The sequence below is a fragment of the Bacillus rossius genome, chromosome 6, assembly GCF_032445375.1.
Source record: "Bacillus rossius redtenbacheri isolate Brsri chromosome 6, Brsri_v3, whole genome shotgun sequence".
NCBI lineage: Eukaryota > Metazoa > Arthropoda > Insecta > Phasmatodea > Bacillidae > Bacillus > Bacillus rossius.
Genome location: NC_086334.1, coordinates 36,181,016 through 36,204,405, shown reverse-complemented (window position 1 = coordinate 36,204,405; position 23,390 = coordinate 36,181,016). Strand labels below are relative to the sequence as shown.

At 41.2% G+C, this 23,390-nt stretch overlaps 1 protein-coding gene across 3 annotated transcripts in view; it reads right to left on the bottom strand.

Moving 5' to 3' along the window:
* LOC134533031 (guanylate cyclase 32E) overlaps window positions 1–23,390 on the bottom strand; it is a 234,740-nt gene that overhangs the window by 120,643 nt on the left and 90,707 nt on the right. The window contains exons 1-5 of one of the 3 annotated variants that reach the window (XM_063370179.1): window positions 23,030–23,161; window positions 21,599–21,737; window positions 18,813–19,093; window positions 7,994–8,116; window positions 3,442–3,622 (exon numbers count right to left, since the gene is read on the bottom strand). In XM_063370179.1, the coding sequence (XP_063226249.1) occupies window positions 3,442–3,622; window positions 7,994–8,116; window positions 18,813–19,093; window positions 21,599–21,686 (673 nt within the window). In that variant the 5' untranslated portion in view covers window positions 21,687–21,737; window positions 23,030–23,161. Of the gene's footprint in view, window positions 1–3,441; window positions 3,623–7,993; window positions 8,117–18,812; window positions 19,495–21,598; window positions 21,738–23,029; window positions 23,162–23,390 lie in introns of those variants that run through there. The other 2 variants (XM_063370180.1, XM_063370178.1) reach the window with 2 other exon arrangements.

The following is a 23,390-nucleotide window of genomic DNA, read 5'->3' as shown; positions in this document are numbered from 1 at the left end:
GTAATTTTATACATGTGGAAAGTAATCAATGATATTTTTTTGTGCGTCCGAAACGTAACCGAACTATCCGGGAGTGTGAAAAGGTGATGGGAGGGGTGGGGGAAGGAGGGCGGCTAGCAGGGCCGGTGACGAGACACACGCTCGGAGGGCCCGCCCGCAAATTGCCTCAGTTAGTGAACTGCGTCCCGCGCCACTGCGAGCCCCGGGGCTGAGAAGTTTACACACGGCGTAGTTTATATGAAGATGCGGACATCTGAAACCAGGACGAACTCTTCGTTTATTTGAGGCGAATTCTTCGTTTAAATGTCTGTAGATTTAATATCATTTCTAAATATTGTGGGCACACTCACTATGCAGATTGAGGTGTGTATTCATGGGTCAGAGAGAGAGAGCATGGGCACACTCGCAATGCATGTATCTAAGAGAGAGGAGAGACAGAGAGAGCATAGACACACTAAAAATGCATGTATCTAAGAGGGAGAGAATGGGCACACTCATCATGCATGTATCTAAGAGAGAGAGAGCATGGGCACACTCACCATGCATGCACCTAAGCGAGAGAGAAGACAGATCATGGGCACACTCACCATTCATGTATCTAAGAGAGAGAGCATGGGCACACTCACCATGCATGCATCTAAGCGAGAGAGAAGACAGATCATGGGCACACTCACCATTCATGTATCTAAGAGAGAGAGAGCATGGGCACACTCACCATGCATGTATATAAGAGAGAGAGATCATGGGCACACTCACCATGATTGCATCTAAGCGAGAGAGGACAGATCATGGGCACACTCACCATTCATGTATCTAAGAGAGAGAGAGCATGGGCACACTCACCATGCATGTATATAAGAGAGAGAGATCATGGGCACACTCACCATGCATGCATCTAAGCGAGAGAGAAGACAGATCATGGGCACACTCACCATTCATGGATCTAAGAGAGAGAGAGAGCATGAGCACACTCACCATGCATGTATATAAGAGAGAGAGATCATGGGCACACTCACCATGCATGCATCTAAGCGAGAGAGAAGACAGATCATGGGCACACTCACCATTCATGTATCTAAGAGAGAGAGAGCATGGGCACACTCACCATTCATGTATCTAAGAGAGAGAGAGCATGGGCACACTCACCATGCATGTATATAAGAGAGAGAGATCATGGGCACACTCACCATGCATGCATCTAAGCGAGAGAGAAGACAGATCATGGGCACACTCACCATTCATGTATCTAAGAGAGAGAGAGCATGGGCACACTCACCATGCATGTATATAAGAGAGAGAGATCATGGGCACACTCACCATGCATGCATCTAAGCGAGAGAGAAGACAGATCATGGGCACACTCACCATTCATGTATCTAAGAGAGAGAGAGCATGGGCACACTCACCATGCATGTATATAAGAGAGAGAGATCATGGGCACACTCACCATGCATGCATCTAAGCGAGAGAGAAGAGAGATCATGGGCACACTCACCATTCATGTATCTAAGAGAGAGAGAGCATGGGCACACTCACCATGCATGTATATAAGAGAGAGAGATCATGGGCACTCTCACCATGCATGCATCTAAGCGAGAGAGAAGACAGATCATGGGCACACTCACCATTCATGTATCTAAGAGAGAGAGAGCATGGGCACACTCACCATGCATGTATATAAGAGAGAGAGATCATGGGCACACTCACCATGCATGCATCTAAGCGAGAGAGAAGACAGATCATGGGCACACTCACCATTCATGTATCTAAGAGAGAGAGAGCATGGGCACACTCACCATGCATGTATATAAGAGAGAGAGATCATGGGCACACTCACCATGCATGCATCTAAGCGAGAGAGAAGACAGATCATGGGCACACTCACCATTCATGTATCTAAGAGAGAGAGAGCATGGGCACACTCACCATGCATGTATATAAGAGAGAGAGATCATGGGCAAACTCACCATGCATGCATCTAAGCGAGAAAGAAGACAGATCATGGGCACACTCACCATTCATGTATCTAAGAGAGAGAGAGCATGGGCACACTCACCATGCATGTATATAAGAGAGAGAGATCATGGGCACACTCACCATGCATGCATCTAAGCGAGAGAGAAGAGAGATCATGGGCACACTCACCATTCATGTATCTAAGAGAGAGAGAGCATGGGCACACTCACCATGCATGTATATAAGAGAGAGAGATCATGGGCACACTCACCATGCATGCATCTAAGCGAGAGAGAAGACAGATCATGGGCACACTCACCATTCATGTATCTAAGAGAGAGAGAGCATGGGCACACTCACCATGCATGTATATAAGAGAGAGAGATCATGGGCACACTCACCATGCATGCATCTAAGCGAGAGAGAAGACAGATCATGGGCACACTCACCATGCATGCATCTAAGCGAGAGAGAAGAGAGATCATGGGCACACTCACCATTCATGTATCTAAGAGAGAGAGCATGGGCACACTCACCATGCATGTATATAAGAGAGAGAGATCATGGGCACACTCACCATGCATGCATCTAAGCGAGAGAGAAGACAGATCATGGGCACACTCACCATTCATGTATCTAAGAGAGAGAGAGCATGGGCACACTCACCATGCATGTATATAAGAGAGAGAGATCATGGGCACACTCACCATGCATGCATCTAAGCGAGAGAGAAGAGAGATCATGGGCACACTCACCATTCATGTATCTAAGAGAGAGAGAGCATGGGCACACTCACCATGCATGTATATAAGAGAGAGAGATCATGGGCACACTCACCATGCATGCATCTAAGCGAGAGAGAAGACAGATCATGGGCACACTCACCATTCATGTATCTAAGAGAGAGAGAGCATGGGCACACTCACCATGCATGTATATAAGAGAGAGAGATCATGGGCACACTCACCATGCATGCATCTAAGCGAGAGAGAAGAGAGATCATGGGCACACTCACCATTCATGTATCTAAGAGAGAGAGAGAGCATGGGCACACTCACCATGCATGTATATGAGAGAGAGATCATGGGCACACTCACCATGCATGCATCTAAGCGAGAGAGAAGACAGATTTTGGGCACACTCACCATTCATGTATCTAAGAGAGAGAGAGCATGGGCACACTCACCATGCATGTATATAAGAGAGAGAGATCATGGGCACACTCACCATTCATGTATCTAAGAGAGAGAGATCATGGGCACACTCACCATGCATGCATCTAAGCGAGAGAGAAGACAGATCATGGGCACACTCACCATTCATGTATCTAAGAGAGAGATAGCATGGGCACACTCACCATGCATGTATATAAGAGAGAGCGATCATGGGCACACTCACCATGCATGCATCTAAGCGAGAGAGAAGAGAGATCATGGGCACACTCACCATGCATGTATCTAAGAGAGAGAGCATGGGCACACTCACCGCGCACGTCCCGGAAGGTGTCCTCCACCATCTGCACGAAGGGGTTCTCCTCGTAGCCGTGGATGTAGGGCTTGGACCACCAGCGCCGGAAGCGCACCGCCACGCCCGACCTCTCCATGACGGACGCGATGGTCAGCGCCACCTTGTCCATCTCGTCTGTATTCAGGTAGAACAGCGCCACCTGCGACGAACGTCAGCGGGACCCTTGCGAACAATCTACTTCCAAAATGAACCAAACTACAGAACAACTGCTTAGTTCTGAAGCACATCCGACCTGCGGCATTGCTTCGCACGGCCCACCTGAAGAATATGTCAACAAAGAAATATTGTTAGATGGGTACGTGGGTGAAACGTTTGTGACTCTTTCAATTCTGTGTTTGTAGACAGGTTTTCCGGTAATAAAACACACACAAACATACAGGCAAGGGAAATAATGCTTTTAAAGAAGTTGTTAACGTAGGTACTTGCACATTGAAATTGTAATGATAATTGACGTCACGTTTACAATCATAAACATTTTTACGTTTTGCTATTTTATTTTTAAATCGTGGTAGAAAACGTAATTAATTATTTGTGTTAAGGTTAACATTCCAAAACATAATTAATCACGACAACCTGTTCATTTATCAAGTCCTTCTTATCATTAAATAATTTAGTTGTATCTTCTTGCATCGATGTGGCACTATCGATTACGGGGTTTTCCTTAACAATTATTCCGACAGCTCTCCCACATTTTTTTTTGTTGAGTCACAAATTTTCTCGCCAGATGTTTACTAAGCGTTATTTTAGATATGTGACAGTTCAAGCATGAAAAAAAAATCGCATGACTTTTTGCCACCATTAAATGGTACCTTGCCTGAGTGATGTAATACGTAACTTGCATTATTGTGTGTATTTAAAAAAAATACACCAAAAACATTTGTGAAAATTTAGAAGAAAAAAATATATTTTTGACGTGACAACGTCTAATAAATCGATGAACGCCGGCTGCACGCACGAAAAAGGATGACTCATTGTCCCGTTACGCACATTGTCCCGTTACGCTCATTGTAAACTTGCGCCGCATCTATCTCTCTTCCACTCGATTGGAACAACCATCGATTTGACTTTTTCGAGGCACATTAAACTTGAAACTCTCCCATTCGTCTCCTACTTTTCTTATCATCGTCCTATCCTTAACAGAATAACACAGATCGGAAGAAGTTAAATAGCAAACATGTATAAACGTTATAGTTAAAATAATCTGTTCGTTAAAGTAATATACATATTTTAATTAATGAGTGCAAATAAAAGTAAATTTATCAATTAAATTGTAGATTTCATTTTACTCCTTCTTTGTATCCATACAAAATAGTGATAATTCAATAAAAATGATTCAATTTTATTCATAAAAGTATGCAATCATTTCACCAATGTTTTGTTATGACGTTGTCACGTTAAACTATCGTCCGTAAACCGACTTTACAGACAACCCCCCTTTTTTTTACAGTGTACACGTGGATTTTCATTTCGCATGCTTGGGTGCGCTACCAAAACACGTGTATGTTTAGACGGTGTGGTTCCACGTCAGACCCGGGGCAGGACGCGGCGTGGGCGTCGCGACGCCGCGCGGCGTCGAAGCTGTTGTCGGCGACGGGCGGAGGGTAACGACCGAGACGCCAGACGTAAGTAAGAGGCGCTGGAAAAAAAAGACGGGAGTTCCGGAGAGAGAATGAGGGAAGAGCTTCGGAGGAGGAGGAGAGAAGCATCGAAGCCGACACGGAGTATCAGTCATTTGAAAAGCCACTTCCCAATGGCAGGGCCGTTCGGAACTCGGCGAACTAATGAGATAATTCGAAAGAAAAGAAAATTCCGTTTCGTTCGTTGATAAATGACAGACACCCGTACTTACAGAAGTTTTATTACAAAAAAAATGGGTGCGTGTACTAAACGATAGTTTTTAATTGCATGCAAATAATTAATTACAGTAAAATAATAAAAAGGCTGTAAAAAGATAGTCAACACAGTCAATAAAGTTCAGTTTAAATTTGAAAAATTAAATAAATAAAATTAGAGAATAATAAATATATATTACATAATTTGCACTATAATTATAAGATTCTTAATTTTAAATAATTATTATTGATTAATTAATTTTTAAAAGAAAATAAATAAATTTAAAATTATATTAAAAATTTAATTTAAGTTTATTAATTTTTAAAATATTTATTATTTTCTTAATTTATTGTTCACTTTTCATTTTTATCAAAACGTTTTCATTAAATTTGTTTATTTATTTTTATAAGTATATATTATTTATTCAATTTAATAAATATTAAAAATTAATATTTTAATTTGATGTTCGATTTTAATTTTTATCACAATTTTTTTATTAAATGTTTTATTAGATTTATTTCTTTATTTTGTAAATATTAAATAACCAATAATAAATATTTAACATTAATAATTTAATAATATTTAGTATTAATTATATTTTAATTTATATCAATAAATAATACATACGGATAGTTAACATCAATTATATTAAAGCACTTGAAAAAGTATAAAGGCACATTTTTTACTAATATTTACGAATAGTAAATAATATTAATCAAAATATTCAATTTAAATCACTACTGAAGATAATTTATTAGCACATATATAATTCGCACTTGTATGAAACTAAAACACGTGTTATGAATGTAGAAACTAGCAATATGTGGATAAATATTATAAATATGAAAACAGTGATCAGAGGCAATGAGCGTGCCAACATGCGCGACTAATGGAGATTCTATTTCTATTTTGTTGGTAGCTTTTTTTCGAGACTTAATGAACGGTTTAGCGGGCAGCTTCAACCTGTTAATTTTGTGTTACAGTGATGCGCGTGCATCTTAAAATTTCACTCTCATCATTATTTCAAACGCGTCTAAAGAAGTAACTTATAACTTCAAAAAAAGTAAAAAAAAAATTGGAACACTCCAACTGTACTTTTATTTTTGACATAATCGCCATACACAAGTGAGACATTTGTCCTAACGTTTACAATTTTTAAAATATCTTCTTTAACTTTAAAAAAACTTCTGCCGCCTGAGAATGAAGCCACTCTATAACATCATCGCGAAAGTGCATTGTCATCGAAGTGGTGCGACGCCAATCACCGTTACAAGTAAGTGCCTGGCAAGGTTGTGGTCACTCGGTGCTAGATCTGGGCTGTTGAACTTTAGCGGGATTTTCCATAACAGCGTTCATTTTCAACTGATGTACTGGATGAGTCAGCTGCAACACAGTCTTCTCATTCCACTTATCAATAGCTACTTAACATCTGCCCACAGCACCAAAATAATGACGTTGCTACACTGTTAGAAATTACGACAAATTTTACGGACTTTTCGACGAAGAATTTGTCTGAAATAAACGAAGAGTTATTCGTGATATCAAATAGCTGAACTACGTATTTTTAACGAAAAGATTTCGAGACTTGCTGAAAGTTAAAACACTGTAGCATCGTATGTGTTTCGTGATTGGTCGAGTTTTATTCAGGTTCATGTTAACTGCAGGCACACGAATCACAGTCGTTCTGGGTGGAAGCAAACGCGTCCTGAATTGCCCCGGTCAAATAGGGCAATTGTTTCTCTTGCAGATGGTCACCAACCACAGGGGAAGAAACCGGTTGGCGTGGGTATGCTTATTTCAGTCTGATGAGCTTACAGATAATTTTTTTTGGGGTGAGGGAAGGCGTAAATACGTGTCCCTAACTAAAACTAGCTGTCGCGACCAGAAGAGGAGCTTGGCTGTGGTCTGCCCCAGCAATGGTTGCTATCTGTGAGGGAATACTTTTAGGGCTTGAATGACTTAAATGTGATCATAGCGCACTTTTTTTTAGTTTAGTTTGTTATAGATAGAGACTGGAGAAATTCGCGGTTTGATTTCGCGATGGGCTAGAAAAACAAATGTTTTTAACTTTTTGTTGCCTTATTGATTGGACCACAGTTTGCCAGAAGGTCTTTGAGCCAATGAATAACCCTCGACGAAAGTAGATTCGAATCACAAGCATTCCAGTTGACAAGTGTGTCACGAGTCATTTGCCAATGAGGAGGTGTGATTTTCCCGAATACATGGAGGATCATGGAGTCCATCCTAGAGGTCACTGAAACCGCGAATTTTTTCAGTCTCTAGTTATAGATAGGGACACCTGTATTTCGCGATTTCATTTCATGTCAAGGCATTTCACAAAACAGTGTAGCTTTTTCTAAGAGCCATGGCAAATTGTGAGGGTGCAGCAGTACGGTGACCACATTCTCATTAGCCCCGTCAAGAGCGGGACGAAACCTCTCACCGACCTCAGCCAATAACCACAGAAGAAAAGCTACAGTATTTTGTGAAATACCTTGACACGAAATGTATTCGCGAAATACAGGTGTCCCTAGTTACAGATATGGACGGAAATATTTGTGCTTTCAAGCCGCGATCGGCTCAAAACGCAAACTGCTTTACCATGGGGTCTGCTTCTGCGATTTGGACGGTTTTTTTCTCCGAGAAAGACCTCTCGGGCCGGCGCTGGCTCTCTCACCTGGGTCCAGTTGAAGGCGAGCAGCACCGACACCACGGACTTGGAGATCTGCGTCTCGGCGGGACGCGTGCGGGCGAACGTGGGGTACAGCCGCTTGTCCGAGGTCGCGTGGTGCGTGCAGAACTGCAACACGACCAATGGATCCAGCCCCCGGCTGTGCCGCACTCGGCGACTCCGCTCGCCGCTGACAGCAAGTCACAAGAGTCAACCGACCTGATGTAAGCTTTTGGACATACGCCATTGCTAAGCACACGTGTGTCTGTAGAAGAAAACTACAAAAAAAACCAAAAGACAAAAAAAACACAAATAAAGCAAAAAAATTGCTGTTGTCAACAGGATATGAACACCACATAATATTCCATAACAGGAATATGGAATATATTTTTGTCTTTTAGGTTTTTTGTAGTTTTATTCTACAGACATACATGTGCTTAGCAATGGCGTATGTCCAAAAGTCATGCACTCCCATTGCACAAATCTCTCAAAGGTAATAAAATAAACCGACCGCCTCAAGCAGGACGGCGGACATCTCGTACGTCGTACCTCGTCGTCGTGTTTTTTTTTAGACATCTGATAATTCCAGCGTGTGCGGAATCGGCATAAAACCATAATGTTGCACGAAGTACGGCATTCTCGCAACAACAAAAAAAAGTTGCGTGTACTTATGCATGCGTGTTAGTCGTTACGGTATACTTACTTGGCGCAATAAAAAAAACTTTAATTGTGCATGCAAATAATTAATAGAAATAAAATAACAAAAAACTAGAGTGATATTATAAATATGGTTGGTAAAGTATGAATTCAATCAAATTAATTTTTTGAAATAAATACTGAATTTAATTTAAATAATTTAAATAAATATTAATGTAAACATGTGTACAAAATAATTATATAATTCAGTAAAATAAATAAGATAAATTTTAATTAGTAATGAAAATCAATAAATATTCTGAAAGTTTATTCTAATTTATTAGTTTTAATTGTTACTAAAATAATAATGTAATAATTTATAATCAAAATAAATTATACATATGGAATCATATACCCAAATTCTTTTCTTACTTTTAATATTTAATTGTTCGTTAAAATCTAATGCTTTGTAATAGCAAATGATTGCCACACTTTACTTGCTTTATTAATGTGTATATGAATTAATAATTCATTAAAAATTAACTGAAACACTAACATACATACTATAAGAACCCGGCGTTGCCCGTGCTGAACTAAACACATCAAAATATAAGGAACATCACTACCGAATTTTTAGTCTGTTGGACACACATTTGAAAAACGTCCCACCGATTGCACAATCTCGATGTATCAAGGCTACGCATCAGCAAAACCAGGTCGCCAATATTCAGCTTCACTTTGTGGGAAGGCAGGTAACCCCTAGGTAAGACGTGACGAACGCACCAAATGATAGCGCGTTGCAAATTCAAGGCAACGCCATTTATTTGCGAAGTCCTAAATTAAACTGTTATTAGCACCTTTAGTTCGCTAGCAGCCGCGAGCTTCACTAATCGGATGGGTTTCGCCAAGGAGAAGGGTAGGAAGTTGCCAGACCTTACAATATGACCGTGAGCCGGACATAAAGAAATGACAAAAACTCACTGTTTGTGTGTCTATGACCTATCTCCTATGATTTCCTATTATTTAACTTAATTTACCCTTTTTTCACTCCCTTGGGGATATAATTTCATAATTATATGTAGTCTATGTCGCTCTCCAACCCATAAACTATCTATATACAAAATATCATGTCGATTCGTTGCTCCGTAGCTGCGTGAAAGAAGGACAAACAAACACACTTTCGCATTTATAGTATTAGTAGGGATGAAATTAATTTAAAGAAGAATTTTTTTCAGTCTGAGGACATTGAGAAATTACTTACCATAGTCTTCACAATGTAGGGCTGGGAATAAATGTTTGAACCGAGGAGCTCTTAGACAACATCACAATTATTTACTAAACGCATTCATTGTAAGAAACTACTCGGAGAAAATATGAATGAATGTCCCCGCCAGCAGTCTAAAAAATTATATATTTATATATGCCCCCGTTTTGCTTCCCTAAATCCAAATTTACATCCAACCCGCAACAGTTCTTCACCCATTTCGGGTGAAGTGCTCTCGCGGGTATGTATATATGTAGCACCCGACGGGAACATTCTTCACTTGTTCGCGGGCGACGGCCTGCCTCCACTAAGTCTCCGGGAAGAGTCTCCGCCCGTAGTTAGAGACATGAGCGATTCTCCATTTCATTTTTTTTATAGTGTTTGAAATATCATCTGATTTGCTTTCAACCATCCCCTCCCCCTCCTCTTGCACTCTTCGTGCGAATGAAGAACAAAAATTTTTTTAAATCGCGTGCGGCTGTTCATGTTGCAGGGGGGTGGGTCTCTCTCTCTCTCTCTCTCTCTCTCTTTCTCTTTTCCCTCCGTTCAGCCGGGTGGGTGAGCGCTTGTCTGGAACTCTTGAAACAGTTTCCTCTCACGGCGAGGGAGGGAGGGAGTGAGGGAGGGTGTGTTCCGAATTTAGAGCACGGTAAATTACGCGGTGACGCCCCCCCCCCCCCCTCCACCGGCTACTAGCACAGATCTCCGGTTGTCGACGGCGCCGGGTACTCGGTCTGCTCGCGAAGAGTGCCAAGAGAGGCGTTGACGTGGGATTGTGGGAAGAAGGGAGGGGGGGGGGGAAGACTCGAGACAGAAGATGAAGACCATTGGTGCGGGCAAACCGCGTCCATCCACCTGCGGGGAGAGCTTTTTGCCATCCTTCGTCATCCCATTCCAGGTATATCTATCTACCACCTGCTCGACGATAGTTGTTCCGTTCTCTCGCCCACAGTGCATTAGCGCGCGTCCGAACGTAAATCAACTTTCCTGCAACTGTCTCGCGTCTAGGGTCGTGTGCGAATTCAGGTACATAACTACGTGTGTGCGTTTGACCTCGCATAATTCACTCGTTTTTGTGGTTTTCCATAGGGAAACTCGAACGTGTACAAATTTTGGTCTCTGTAAACGGTATTATCAAGCCAAAAAGTTCGTTCGTATTATTATTTTTTATTAAATTTCTTCATTTAATTCAGACAAAAATATTTTTAACAAGTGTTACTGTACATTTATTTACTGAGACATGAATTTGCGGGAGCCAAATTTAAGATTAAATCTTCGTTTCGTAAGTTATGATCAGTGTACAGAGTGCACAAGAACTCAGTCAAGCCAAAATTAATTGACAGGCAAATTATTAACAATTCTGAATATAAAACCAAAATTAAAATTGTCATATTTTTTTAGTTGAAGGCATTATTTTTCAAAAGTTTTAAAATCTCCTCTCTGCACCAAATTATTAGATACCATGATTGCAACGTTTGTAACGCGATATTGAATAACCATACAGTTGACAGCAAATCAAAACAAAATCAAATAAATTATACTTTTGGGGAGTAAATCCTTTGTAAGACTTATGTGGCAAAAATTTTAATATGTTTTTTTTTAATATAGATACTAATAAAAATAAATTACTCTGCTGACTTTGCAAGTTATTTGCTTAAATAAGCCATATTCTCAAATAACTTCCTTAGTATAGTTATTATGTGTAGTATGAATAGTCAAAGTTTCCGACTAAAAAGGTTTTGTTACATAAGTGGTGTAAATAATTTTTTTCCAAACGTATAGTATGCTTGATTTTATTTTGAATTGTAATGAGTAGGCGGATTATTCATTAATGGATTAAAGAATCTGTAGCTACAGTATCGAATAATTTAAAAAAAAATGCTCGAAAATCAAAAACCACGACACTTCTTTCATTTGGTATTTTTATACAGAAACGTCATTAATTGGCCTATCAGTTCTTTTCGGCTTTACGTTGAGTTCTGGAACACTCTGTATAAGTGAATGTATTTCTTGAAATTTGCGTACTTATATGCATATATAAATATTTATTTTTTCATTAAAAATTTTATTTCAGTAAAGTATAAAGTTATTTTTTTTTAATGTCTTATAACTACTCAAACGTTCCATCAAATATAACCTACAAAACTGGAAGTACGCCGGAAGTACAAAGATTTATTTATTTGCGTTTTCCCTTCCAGTTCGGACAGCACTCGTGATGTCACTTCCAGTAACGAGTGCAAACAAGTAAATACTTCAGGGAGATTAGCATACGGCCAATATTCTTACCTTACACTATGATTTCTTTTTGTAAAACGGAACATAAATATTCATGTAAAATTACATATATTTGTAAATTTTGTACATTTACATGAAAACAATTGTATCACTACAAAATAGGATTCTCAGTAGTACTGGGTTCGGATTCTTACCCGGACATTATTCCTTTGTGTTGTCCCAGTAACTACAATAGTTAAAGTTATTTGTAAACCGTTCCCTGAATAGCTTTCCAATATTAACTGCGCACATTAATAAAAATAATAAAACAAAATAAAGTTAAATGATTGAATATTCTGTTTTTCCGTGGTTTAAAAAATAATATGCTTGAATAAATCATTAAATAAAATATAGAATCATGAGCCATTTTTCGTAAGAAATACTCAGTGTGTGTTAGACAAAAATATATTTCATACAAGCAAAAATAACCATAGTCATGTGTTGTACAAAGTTACAATATATTTATTGTAGTATTACAAACTACATCTTGGCACCTCGTTTCCATATGAATCTTTTGTAAAAGTACAGACATTTTTTTTTCTGTGCACGCGCGAAGAGGGCTTCCGTCCAAACGTCATTTCTGGCAAGCTTTCAGATTCTAAATGCGTGCATATTTTAAAGAATGAATCATATAAATGAAAATATTTCTTCAAAACATTCATTCTGAAGATTATTTATCATGCATTTCAAGAAAATAATCTCATGAAACTATATAATTAAGCATTTAATTTTATAAGAATTAATTTTACATCGTATACAGTATATACATTGTTACGAACGTGAGCAAGGTCGCGTCACGCGCAGGTGCAGCGCTAGCTGGCTGACAGGCTGCCGCCGCAACATGAGATGTGTCGTGCGCACCTGGGTAGCAGCTTCCCCTCCCTCCAGCTCTCCGCTCCCCGCGCGGCGCTGATAGCTAGACATCTGACACCTCGCAGCTGGCAGTCGCCGACACGTGTTTCGAGAGATTTCTGCCGTCGGGTCGGCGCGGAATGACGCGACTGGCCCTGGCCGCGCTCGTGAGCTCTGGAAATGGCGGCTGATATATAAGACGAGGACGGAAGTTCAGTGAGTCAGTCAGAGTTCAGTCGGGAGTTCTCCCGCGGCGGAGTTTCCGGGGCGATAGTACCGCGGGTGCGGCAGAGTGGCGAAGTCCTTGGACGAAGGTTCCAAGGCAGGAAGTGAGTGAGTGAGAGAGTGAGTGAGTGAGAGAGTGAGTGAGTGAGTGAGTGAGTGAGTGAGTGAGTGAATGAGTGAGTGAGTGAATGAGTGAATGAGTGAGTGAGTGAGTGAGTGAGTGAGTGAGTGAGTGAGTGAGTGAGTGAGTGAGTGAGTGAGTGGAGCCGGGAGTTTTCCCGCGGCGGATTTCCCTTGAGATACAGCGGCGAAGTCCCTGGACGAAGGTTCCAGGGTGAAGATTCAGTTCCGGGCGATAGTGTCGCGGGCGCGTCGGAGTCCCGAGCGAAGTTCCGAGCGAGGCGTCGAGCGGATCCTCGGCGAAGGCAAGCGCTTCGGCGGCGACGGAGTCCCGCGGCGGAGACCCACGAGGGGTGCTGCGGCGAGAGTTGTGCCAGAGGTGCGGCCCAGCGAGGTGTGCGGTGTGTGAAAACGAGTGACTGGGGAAGCAATATTTTTTTAAGTGTAATTGATTATTTGCCATTTTAGAATATTAATTGTAAGTGACATAAGTAGTGGCCATCAATAAAACTGTGTTGTGTCATAAAATCTTTAATTGGGCTATAATTTACGAAACCCCGTAAATCGTAACAATATTATGTATTCGTTTATGAAAAGTGCCAGACAAACAGTCAGTATACCTGCCAGTTTACCTGAATCCTGATCTTTACAATAAACTGAACTGAGCTTTTGCTGCCACAGCTCAGTTATTCGTCCAGTTTCTCTAGCTTTTACTTCTTTTTTGTCGGTTCTCTGAAAAGATGAGCGTAATTTGTTAGTTTTTGAAGAGAAACTTCTTTGGACGCGATGGGAGTAAAATTTACAGACAGAATTATAATGCTATTTTTTCGTGAAACATTCTTGTGAAATGTTTCTGACGCTAAAAGGACAAAGAATAGGTACTTGGCCAAAGATATATAAAGAGAGCACAATGTTATATACGTTTCTGGGTTCGTTTTCGCTCTCCTTTTTGTGCGATTATTCGTCTCCCGCCCAAAAAAAAGGGCACAAACAGAATGACTGACTTGCATGCAAAGTGTAAACCATCAATGGCGTATGTCCACAAAAATCTATACAGAAAAATGATTCTGTACTTTTACGAAAGATTCCTTTGGAAACCAGTTGCCTAGTAATACTACAAGAGAGATGTTGTAACTTTATACAACGCATGGCTATGTCTATTTTTACCATGTATGAAACATGATTCACGAGATAATACTGAGTATTTCTTACAAAAATTGATGCATAATTTTATATTTTAATTGAGGTGTCATTCAAGCGTAAATTTTTTTAAACCATTGAAAAGATAAACGAATATTCAATAGATGGACTTAATTTTGTTGCATCATGCTTATTACGTGTGCAATCAGTACTGGAAAGCTATCAAGGGAAAGGTTTAGAAAAAAGACCTTATCATTTGGAGGTACTTGGACAACGCAAAGCATAAATGCCCGGGTAAGAATCCGAACCCAGTATTCCTGCGAACACTATTTTGGAGTGATACTGTTGTTTTCGTGTTGATTCACATATTTACAAATTACTGTAATTTGACATAGATATTTCTGTTCCATTGACAAAAAAAATTACAGTGTACATTACCGGATTAATGAGATGTTTTTTGAGGAATAAATAAAACAAATAGTCCCCTCGCCGCGCGCAATGCTGCCACTCGAGAGGGCGAAGCAACTGGAATTAGTTCGCGAAACTTAGCGGCGGGGAGTGTCTGTCGTACGAGGACTGCGCTGGGACGAAGATTCGATAAAATAAATTACTCACTCAATTTCCGCAGAACGCTCGCAAGGAATCCCCTCTAGCAAAGTTGCGAGGGGAAACAACTAGAGTTGGATTGCCTCGGAAGCCAAGGATTTGGGAAAGGGGGGGGGGGGGTGTTTCCCCCATCTCCCCCCGGCAGAAAAGTCCACACGAGCTTAGAGTCCGCAAATTGGTTTGCGCTCTGATATCCGCGGCCTACCCTTGAAATATGGTCAACGTTCAAGATTTTATTTCAATTTAAAACATACAATCCAATTAATTAAATCCGCTTTATATTTCTGTGCGTCCAAGCAAACTATGTACTTGAAAATGTTGTTTCTCGCTAAGCTATTTTATACAAAACACCACAGCTAAGTATTCAACTCATCTTAAAATAGAAAAAAAAAAACTTATTTTCCAAAAAAAAAAAAACATTTATTGATATCCTTCCGTATCGATAAACGTATACAGTTTTGAATTTCTATACTTATATATATAAAAAGATACGTACAAAATATATTCTGATCTAGACACATGAATTAACCAAATAAAATACAAATTATACATTTTTATTTTTAATTGTATAAATATCATATAAAAACAATTATTTAGATCCTAAATTTCGAAGAATAGGTTTCAGAGAACACACGTTCATCGCCAGCCACTTAGTTTCTGTAATGGATGAAACGTGCTCGAGTGTGAACTTTAGTTTGAATCACACTACATTCCAAAAGCGATTATTATGTTTCTACTATTTCAGTTTTGAATCAGGAAATCTAAACTATCCAAGCATTCACTCCATTCCTCTTGTGTTTCTACCGGAAATTGCATTTCGCTCTAAATGTATGGCCCAATAACTTGATGTCTGTCATAAAAATAACTTTTTGTAACGCCCAGGGGCAGATAACTGTAGACACGTTGCAATTATTGTAGTAAAAACGTTTAACGCCACGCAGTTAAAACGTTTCGCCTTTAATTCACAAAGAACACTGCTTACAAATTACCAAGAATCATCACAAACTTGCGGATTTATTCCTAAATGTACGTAACTTATATTAACATGAATATGCAATAATGATCTTGGAGTGTTAAAAAAAACTTCGAAAATTTTTTTAGATGGTATGTCTCGTTCCAGGTCATTATTTTATTTTTACGTTTAACATGGTTACACTTGTAGACTTTTTTGTGGCTGAACTTCTACAGAATGGGAAAAAAAAATGTAGTGCATACATTTTGCATAATTAGTTGGCAAAATTTGAATTTTTAACATTTTTGTGCAGTATGGATAAGGAGAACTAACTGGAATATATAAAACAATATTTTTTTGCAATGATGGTGGCTACTTCTTGGTATGTTTCAATTTTTTTTTCAGAAATATTTATTTTATTTTAACCTTTTAAAATCATAAATATTTCGAGGATTTTAAAAAGCTAGCAAAAACCGACTCTGTCTGTCTGGAGCACTCCATCTTTACGAACATCTTCCGCCGTGTGTCGAATTCTGCGCAAATTTGTATAGGTATGGACCAGGATTACCATAAGAAAATCTAACTGAAATGTTGAAATTCTTTCTTTATTTTTCGGTAAGGTAGGTTTTCGCTTGTCCAGATGAATGGACGCTTGGATAAGTGATATTTTTTTTCAGCATGTGCTGTTAAACAAAAGTTAACTATAGTGGTTTTTACGCAACAAGTATTATCTCATTACCTAAAAAAATACAGTTATTCACAAGTAATTATTACATGATACGTTTGTTCTTGCCGTTCACTTCTTCAGCAATTTTTGTATTGTATGACATTTCACACAAAAAAAATTTAGTCGTTCTTTGATTCAGTTCGGCGAACTTTGGGATAAGTTCGGGACAGATGAGGGGTCAATGAAACGCAGGGGCTTCCCCCACCACAGAACGAGGCTGTGTTCCGTGCGACGGGGTCGTTAGGCCTCGCGACCCTAGGTCATGCTCAGGTCAGCTTTCAGGCCACACGCCATCGCGTGGACTTAGCGCCTACGTTGTTGTGGGGGGGGGGGGGGGGGAGAGAGAGAGTATCTCAGATGATCCTCGATTCCTTTCGACATTCTAGGCACGGTATTTCCCTCGCATTTGTGTTTTGGTTTAATCTTCTGGGCTGCCATACCACTAGCGCCCTACGAGAATGCGTAAAATTTCATTAATGCATCTCTAATTAGCAGGATTGTTACAGATTATTCATAAAACCTACTTATTTTTTATAATAGGTTAGCTGTTAATTTTATTGGAAAAAAAATCAGGCAACCATATTTTTCTTAAATTACGTTAAAGCGTGTCAAATTTACATACATTCATACTGAACAACAGATACTGTAATTATCACAATTTTTTCATTCTAAACCATCGCGATTTTTTTATATGCAACATCTTAGATCTCGGCATACGGTATTTGGTAGGGGAGTGATTTCGTGAATGAAACGGAAGTCGCATGGAACGGAAATGAGTAAACCCACGGTGCTGCCGTCTGTGGCGGACGGCGCAAGACAAAAGTTCACAAATCCAAAGTGAAACTTTGCAGATCAACTATTTAACGAATGTCAATGTACGGTGGGCAGTACTTCAAATAAAATTCCTGACGTAGCCGCTCCGGGCAGAGAATTCTAGCGGCGGATGCGGGAACTACGTGCAGTTGTGTCCGAGTGTGTTCGCAGCAAGCGCGGCTCCAGAAGGGGGGCGGTGGGGGCGATAGCCCCTCCCGAGACAAATTTTATTGATTAGTGTATATTTATGTTTACTTAAATATTTAATTTCATATGTTAAACTTTTATCTCATCAAAAGTTGCATGGAGCTAATAAGGTTCTGTATTTGAAACCTGTAATTTGTAAATAATGTTACGATTTACCGCGAGTTCGTAAAGGATAGCCCAATTAAAGATTTTTATCACACACACAGTTTTATTTATTACCACTACTTGTCACTTACAAATAATCTTCTAAATTAGCAAATAATTAATTACACTTAAAGAAATGTCAATTCCCCAGTCACTCGTTCCGCACACCTCGCTGGGCCGCACCTCTGGCGCAACTCTCGCCGCAGCACCCCTCGTGGATCTCCGCCGCGGGACTCCGCCGCCACCGTCACACTTCCCCTTCGCCTAGATCCCACTCAACGCCTCGCTCGGAACTTCACTCGGGACTCCACCGCGCCCGCGACTCTATCGCCCGGAAACTCCGCCGCGGGAGAACTCCCGACTGAACACTCCGAACTGACTGACTCCATTGACGTCCTCGGGCCTATATATAGTCCCCGGCGCAATTCCAGAACTCTCGAGAGCGGCCGGGGCCAGTCGCGTCATCGCGAGCCGTCCCGACGGCAGAAATCTCTCGAAAACACGTGTCGGCGGCTCGCGTAATTCCGCACCTGGCAGGTTTCGGATGTCAAACAAACAGTACCGCGCGGGGGGAGCGGAGGGCTGGAGGGAGATAAAGCGGCGACCCAGGTGCGCACGGCACATCTCATGTTACGGCAGCTGCCAGCCCAGCTAACTCTGCACCTGCGCGTGGCGCGGCGCCGCTAACGTTCGTAACAATAATATTCCGAGGCCAATATCTGACCACTTTCATTTTTTTTGCAACTACGACCTTTCTTTGTGCGATAGCCCCTCCCGAAAAGTCATCCTGAAGCCGCCATTGGTTCGCAACTCGTCACCGAGGTTAGAATGTTAGATGACAAGAGGCGAGGCGGGGGCCACTCACGTAGGATATCATGGGCAGGTTGAAGGCGGCCGCCATGCGCGCCTCGTGCACGCACGTCTCCTGCGGCCCGATGTAGGCGGACACGTTGGCGGCCCAGAGCGCGGCGGTGTGCCTGACGCTGGCCAGCTCCTCGCCGCAGGTCTCGGCCACGGCGAAGGACAGGCTGTGGCCGCGCGCCGCCAGCTCGCCCTGGTTGGCCTCGCGCACCGCCAGCGAGATGGCGCCCGAGATGGTGAGCCCCGGCCGCGAGTACTCGTGGTCTCCGGGCCGCCGCCGCGAGCCTGCACACACACGCGCGCGCACCGGCCAACAGTGCACGTGGAGACGTGAAACCTCCCGCTGAATGTCCACGTTGAACCTCTTTGGCCACGCGAATATCTGTGCCCTCCACATCTCTACTGAGCATAGGACTACGACAGCCAATAATGCAAACCCCAAACTTTTTGACGTGACAACGTCTAATAAATCGATGAACGCCGGCTGCATGCACCAAAATGTGTCCCGTTACGCGCATTGTCCCGTTACGCGCATTGTCCCGTTACGCACATTATCCCGTTACGCTCATTGTACGCTTGCGCCGCATCTATCTCTCTTCCACTCGATTGGAACAACCATCGATTTGACTTTTTCGAGGCACATTAAACTTGAAACACTCCCATTCGTTTCCTACTTTTCCTATCATCGTCCTATCCTTAACAGAATAACACAGATTGGAAGAAGTTAAATAGCAAACAGGTATAAAAGTTATACTAGTTAAAATAATCTCTTCGTTAAAGTAATAAACATATTTGAATTAATGAGTGCAAATAAAAGTACATTTATCAATTAAATTGTAGATTTCATTTCATTCCTTCCTTGTATCCATACAAAATAGTGATAATTCAATAAAAATTATTCAATTTTATTTATAAAAGTATGCAATCATTTCATAAATGTTTTGTTATGACGTTGTCACGTTAAACTATCGTCCGTAAACCGACTTTTCAGACAACCAATTTTTTTATAAAAGATACCGATACAAGGCAATTGATGAATCGTTATTTTTTTTAAATCTGAAGGAAATTAAATTTTTTTAGGTCTACAAAAAGAACACAGTATTATAAAATGTATTATTAAAATAAAGAATTAGCTGGTTCCGAACACCCTCAACAGTTGGTAGAGATTGTTGAGTAAAGAGGTAAATATACCGGTGAATTGATTTACAGGAGGGACGATGCTTGAAGTGTTTTTTTGTTGTTTTTTTTTAACGTTTCTGTAGCGTGGCTTAGGGTGGAAACAAGCATTAACTACGAATTATTAACCGACTCAAACCTTCTGTGGCCTCTACTTTCTTTCCTACAATGAAGAAGCGCGCTTGCGTTGGAGTGAATGGTCTAAGCGCAGGCTACAAAGGCTAGGATGCGCTCAGTAAAAACGTGTGGATGGACCTTGTAGACGTTCTCGCCGGTGCAAAGCCATGCGTGACTCCCTCTAAATACGTACTGACATACGCACACATTCAGCTGGTGCGTGAAGCATGCCTGCAGGGATGGATCTAACAACGTTTGAGGGGATTTTTTTTTAAGTTAGGTTTAATTTTTTATATCACGTACGCATGTTATGTATGGAGACTGCATGCATGTACACAAATAATTATATAGTGTATATATTTATTCTGGTTGGACAAATTACTCTGGGAAACCAGTTTTATGACAGCGGCAAAACCTTTTTTGCCCTACCCGATATTTTGTGGTGACAGCTAAATAATTAAGTGGTATTCACGAAGTGGAAATAAAATTTGGCCATCACTAATAAATGGTTTCGATGAATCTACAAAATTCTGTCACCAAAGGTACTGGTTCTGGTGCATGGGCGTGTATCTCAGAGGGAGGGGGGAAAAATTTACCCCTCCCCCTTCAATTTGAATTAAAATGCCCCATCACTGTGGAAGGAATCGCCAACTGTGAAACGGGGGAGATAAACGCAATGATAACGCCAAAACTATGTTTCAAGGAAACTATTTTTTTTTTTAATATTACATTCATACAGGCCTGGAACCGCCTAGTGAAATGACTTTGTCCGTTACCCCTTGCCCCCTCATACATCCCTGAGAATCCTTCAGATATGTGCGCTTTGTAGGGTATATATAGAATATGTATTTTCTTTTTTGGTGGTCGCAAAACCTTTTTTTGACGTGACAACGTCTAATAAATCGATCAACGCAGACTGCACGCACGGAAAAGTGTCCCGTTACGCATATTGTCCCGTTACGCTCATTGTACGCTTGCGCCGCATCTATCTCTCTTCCACTCGATTGGAACAACCATCGATTTGACTTTTTCGAGGTACATTAAACTTGAAACACTCCCATTCGTTTCCTGTCATCGTCCTATCCTTAACAGAATAACACAGATTGGAAGAAGTTAAATAGCAAACATGTATAAAAGTTATAGTTAAAATAATATCTTCATTAAAGTAATAAACATATTTGAATTAATGAATGCAAGTAAAATTAATTTATCAATTAAATTTTCATTTCACTTCTTTGTATCCATAAAAAATAGTGATAACTCAATAAAAATGATTCAATTTTGTTCATAAAAGTATGTAATCATTTAATCAATGTTTTGTTATGACGTTTTCACGTTAAACTATCGTCCGTAAACCGACTTTACAGACAACCAATTTTTTTTTTTCACTTCGGGGATATTAACTTGTGAACGGTGAATGCAGCAAGGAAGCAAGTCTGTGGAAGGAACCTCCTCGTCGGATCGCGGGACACGGGACTGGACCCCACCAGCTGGTACCTGTCAGGTATCCGAGGACGAAGTTCTCGCACAGCGCGGCGTCGAGCAGCGCGGTGAACACTGGCGCCACCAGCAGCAGCGGCCACATCGCCAACTACCGCGGGTCGTGGCGGCCCGCATCTAGCCAGCTCCGCCCGACCTGGGGGAGACAACACAGGCCATCGCATCGATACACGGGAGCGAGAGGAAAAACAAACAGTTTACTGAACTATCACAAAACATTCCTTTGGGAAACCAGTTTGTAATACTACATGAAGGATATTGTAACTTTGTACAACACACGGGACGATGAGTGTAGTACGACACTAGCGCCCCTAGTATCGAATACTGAAAACAAGATAGCAGCAGTGCCCTCTAGCAGATGGTATGTTGACTAGCGCTCCTATAGCAAGTACTAAAAATAAAGATTGCGGCTTTGCCTCCAACAGGTGTTGCTAATTATTCCATTAAATTTAAAAAAAAATACATGTCGAATATTCGTATGAATTTTTATATACTTTACATAATTCTCAGTCTGGCAAATGTCTCGAGTCCGTCTGTCCTCTCCTACACTCATTGTTCCCTAAAAATAAGGGACTAGGAATACACGTGTAGCACATTCAAAACCTAAACACTTATTTTTGTGTCTTGGAATACCGGACTAAGCTTAGATAATTGTAGTTTCACTGTAAAACCAGTGGAATTGACTTCAATCAGAGGAGCTCACTTAAAGAAATAAACTGTTAAGAATTTTCGTATTAGAGTGTAGTTGTTTAACCATGTTTCCAAACCAACGGATTGGCCCCGTTTATATTACTGTTTATTTGAAACACTGAGGTCGGTATTCCAAAACACAAAAATAAGGGTTTAGGTGATGATAATGCTACGACCCATATTTCTAGTGCATGATGGTGCACAGACAATCCCTTATTTTGTATGCAACCAATTTTGGTGTCCAATCTGTTGCCGTTCTGTAGCCGAAATAACCGCGCATGCACAGAGCTCACTTTTTCGTTGATTTTGTCAATTTGGCTGAATCGCATCTGGCGACATTTACTCGTATGTAGTCATTTTTTATGATAATCGGGAAACGTACCAAGCGTTTTGGTATGCTAAATGAAACTTCATGACAGCGAAACTATTCTGGAATACATATGGCACACTTAAAAGGTCATAACAAGAAATAATCGCAACTTTAAAATTACACAATCTAATTCGCACGATAGTGCTGCTATCTGTAGGATATTTGGCGTAGCAAACGTACCGATGGTTTGCCAAACATCCGCTAGAATGCATTGAAATCAGTTTCTGTACTCGGGCAGGGCACAGTTTATTAAAGCGGTTGCTTTTCCGTTACCTAACAGGGATTTGGTTTGGACTCGTTCTGGAATACGGTCCGCGAGTAAGGTGACAGCTGTGTCCCCACAAGGCGGAGCTTATACGCTACCTTACCCGAGCGTCTTGGAACACCGCCCTGAGGGCTCAAGTGCGCCTGCTGAGAAGGAGGGCCGGTCTGGAGCGGACCCCTCTCCACCCGCGCCGCCCCTACCAAGGACCACCCGGCGGTGCAGCTACTCGGCGCCCCGCCGCCCGCCGTAATGGAGCGGGCGTGTTCCGACGCCTTCTCCCCGGGAGTCCGCGGCGCGCTCGTTATCGGCGCTGCCAACCTTCCCGCTTCCCCCGGCCCCGTCCTCCAACCTCCCGCGCACCAAGGGCGCCAGCGCGTGCCATTACAGTGGTACAACGCGCCATTATCACGGTACACGCACCATGTTAGTCCGCCATGTTCAAGCAATTTTTGATAATCGAGTGT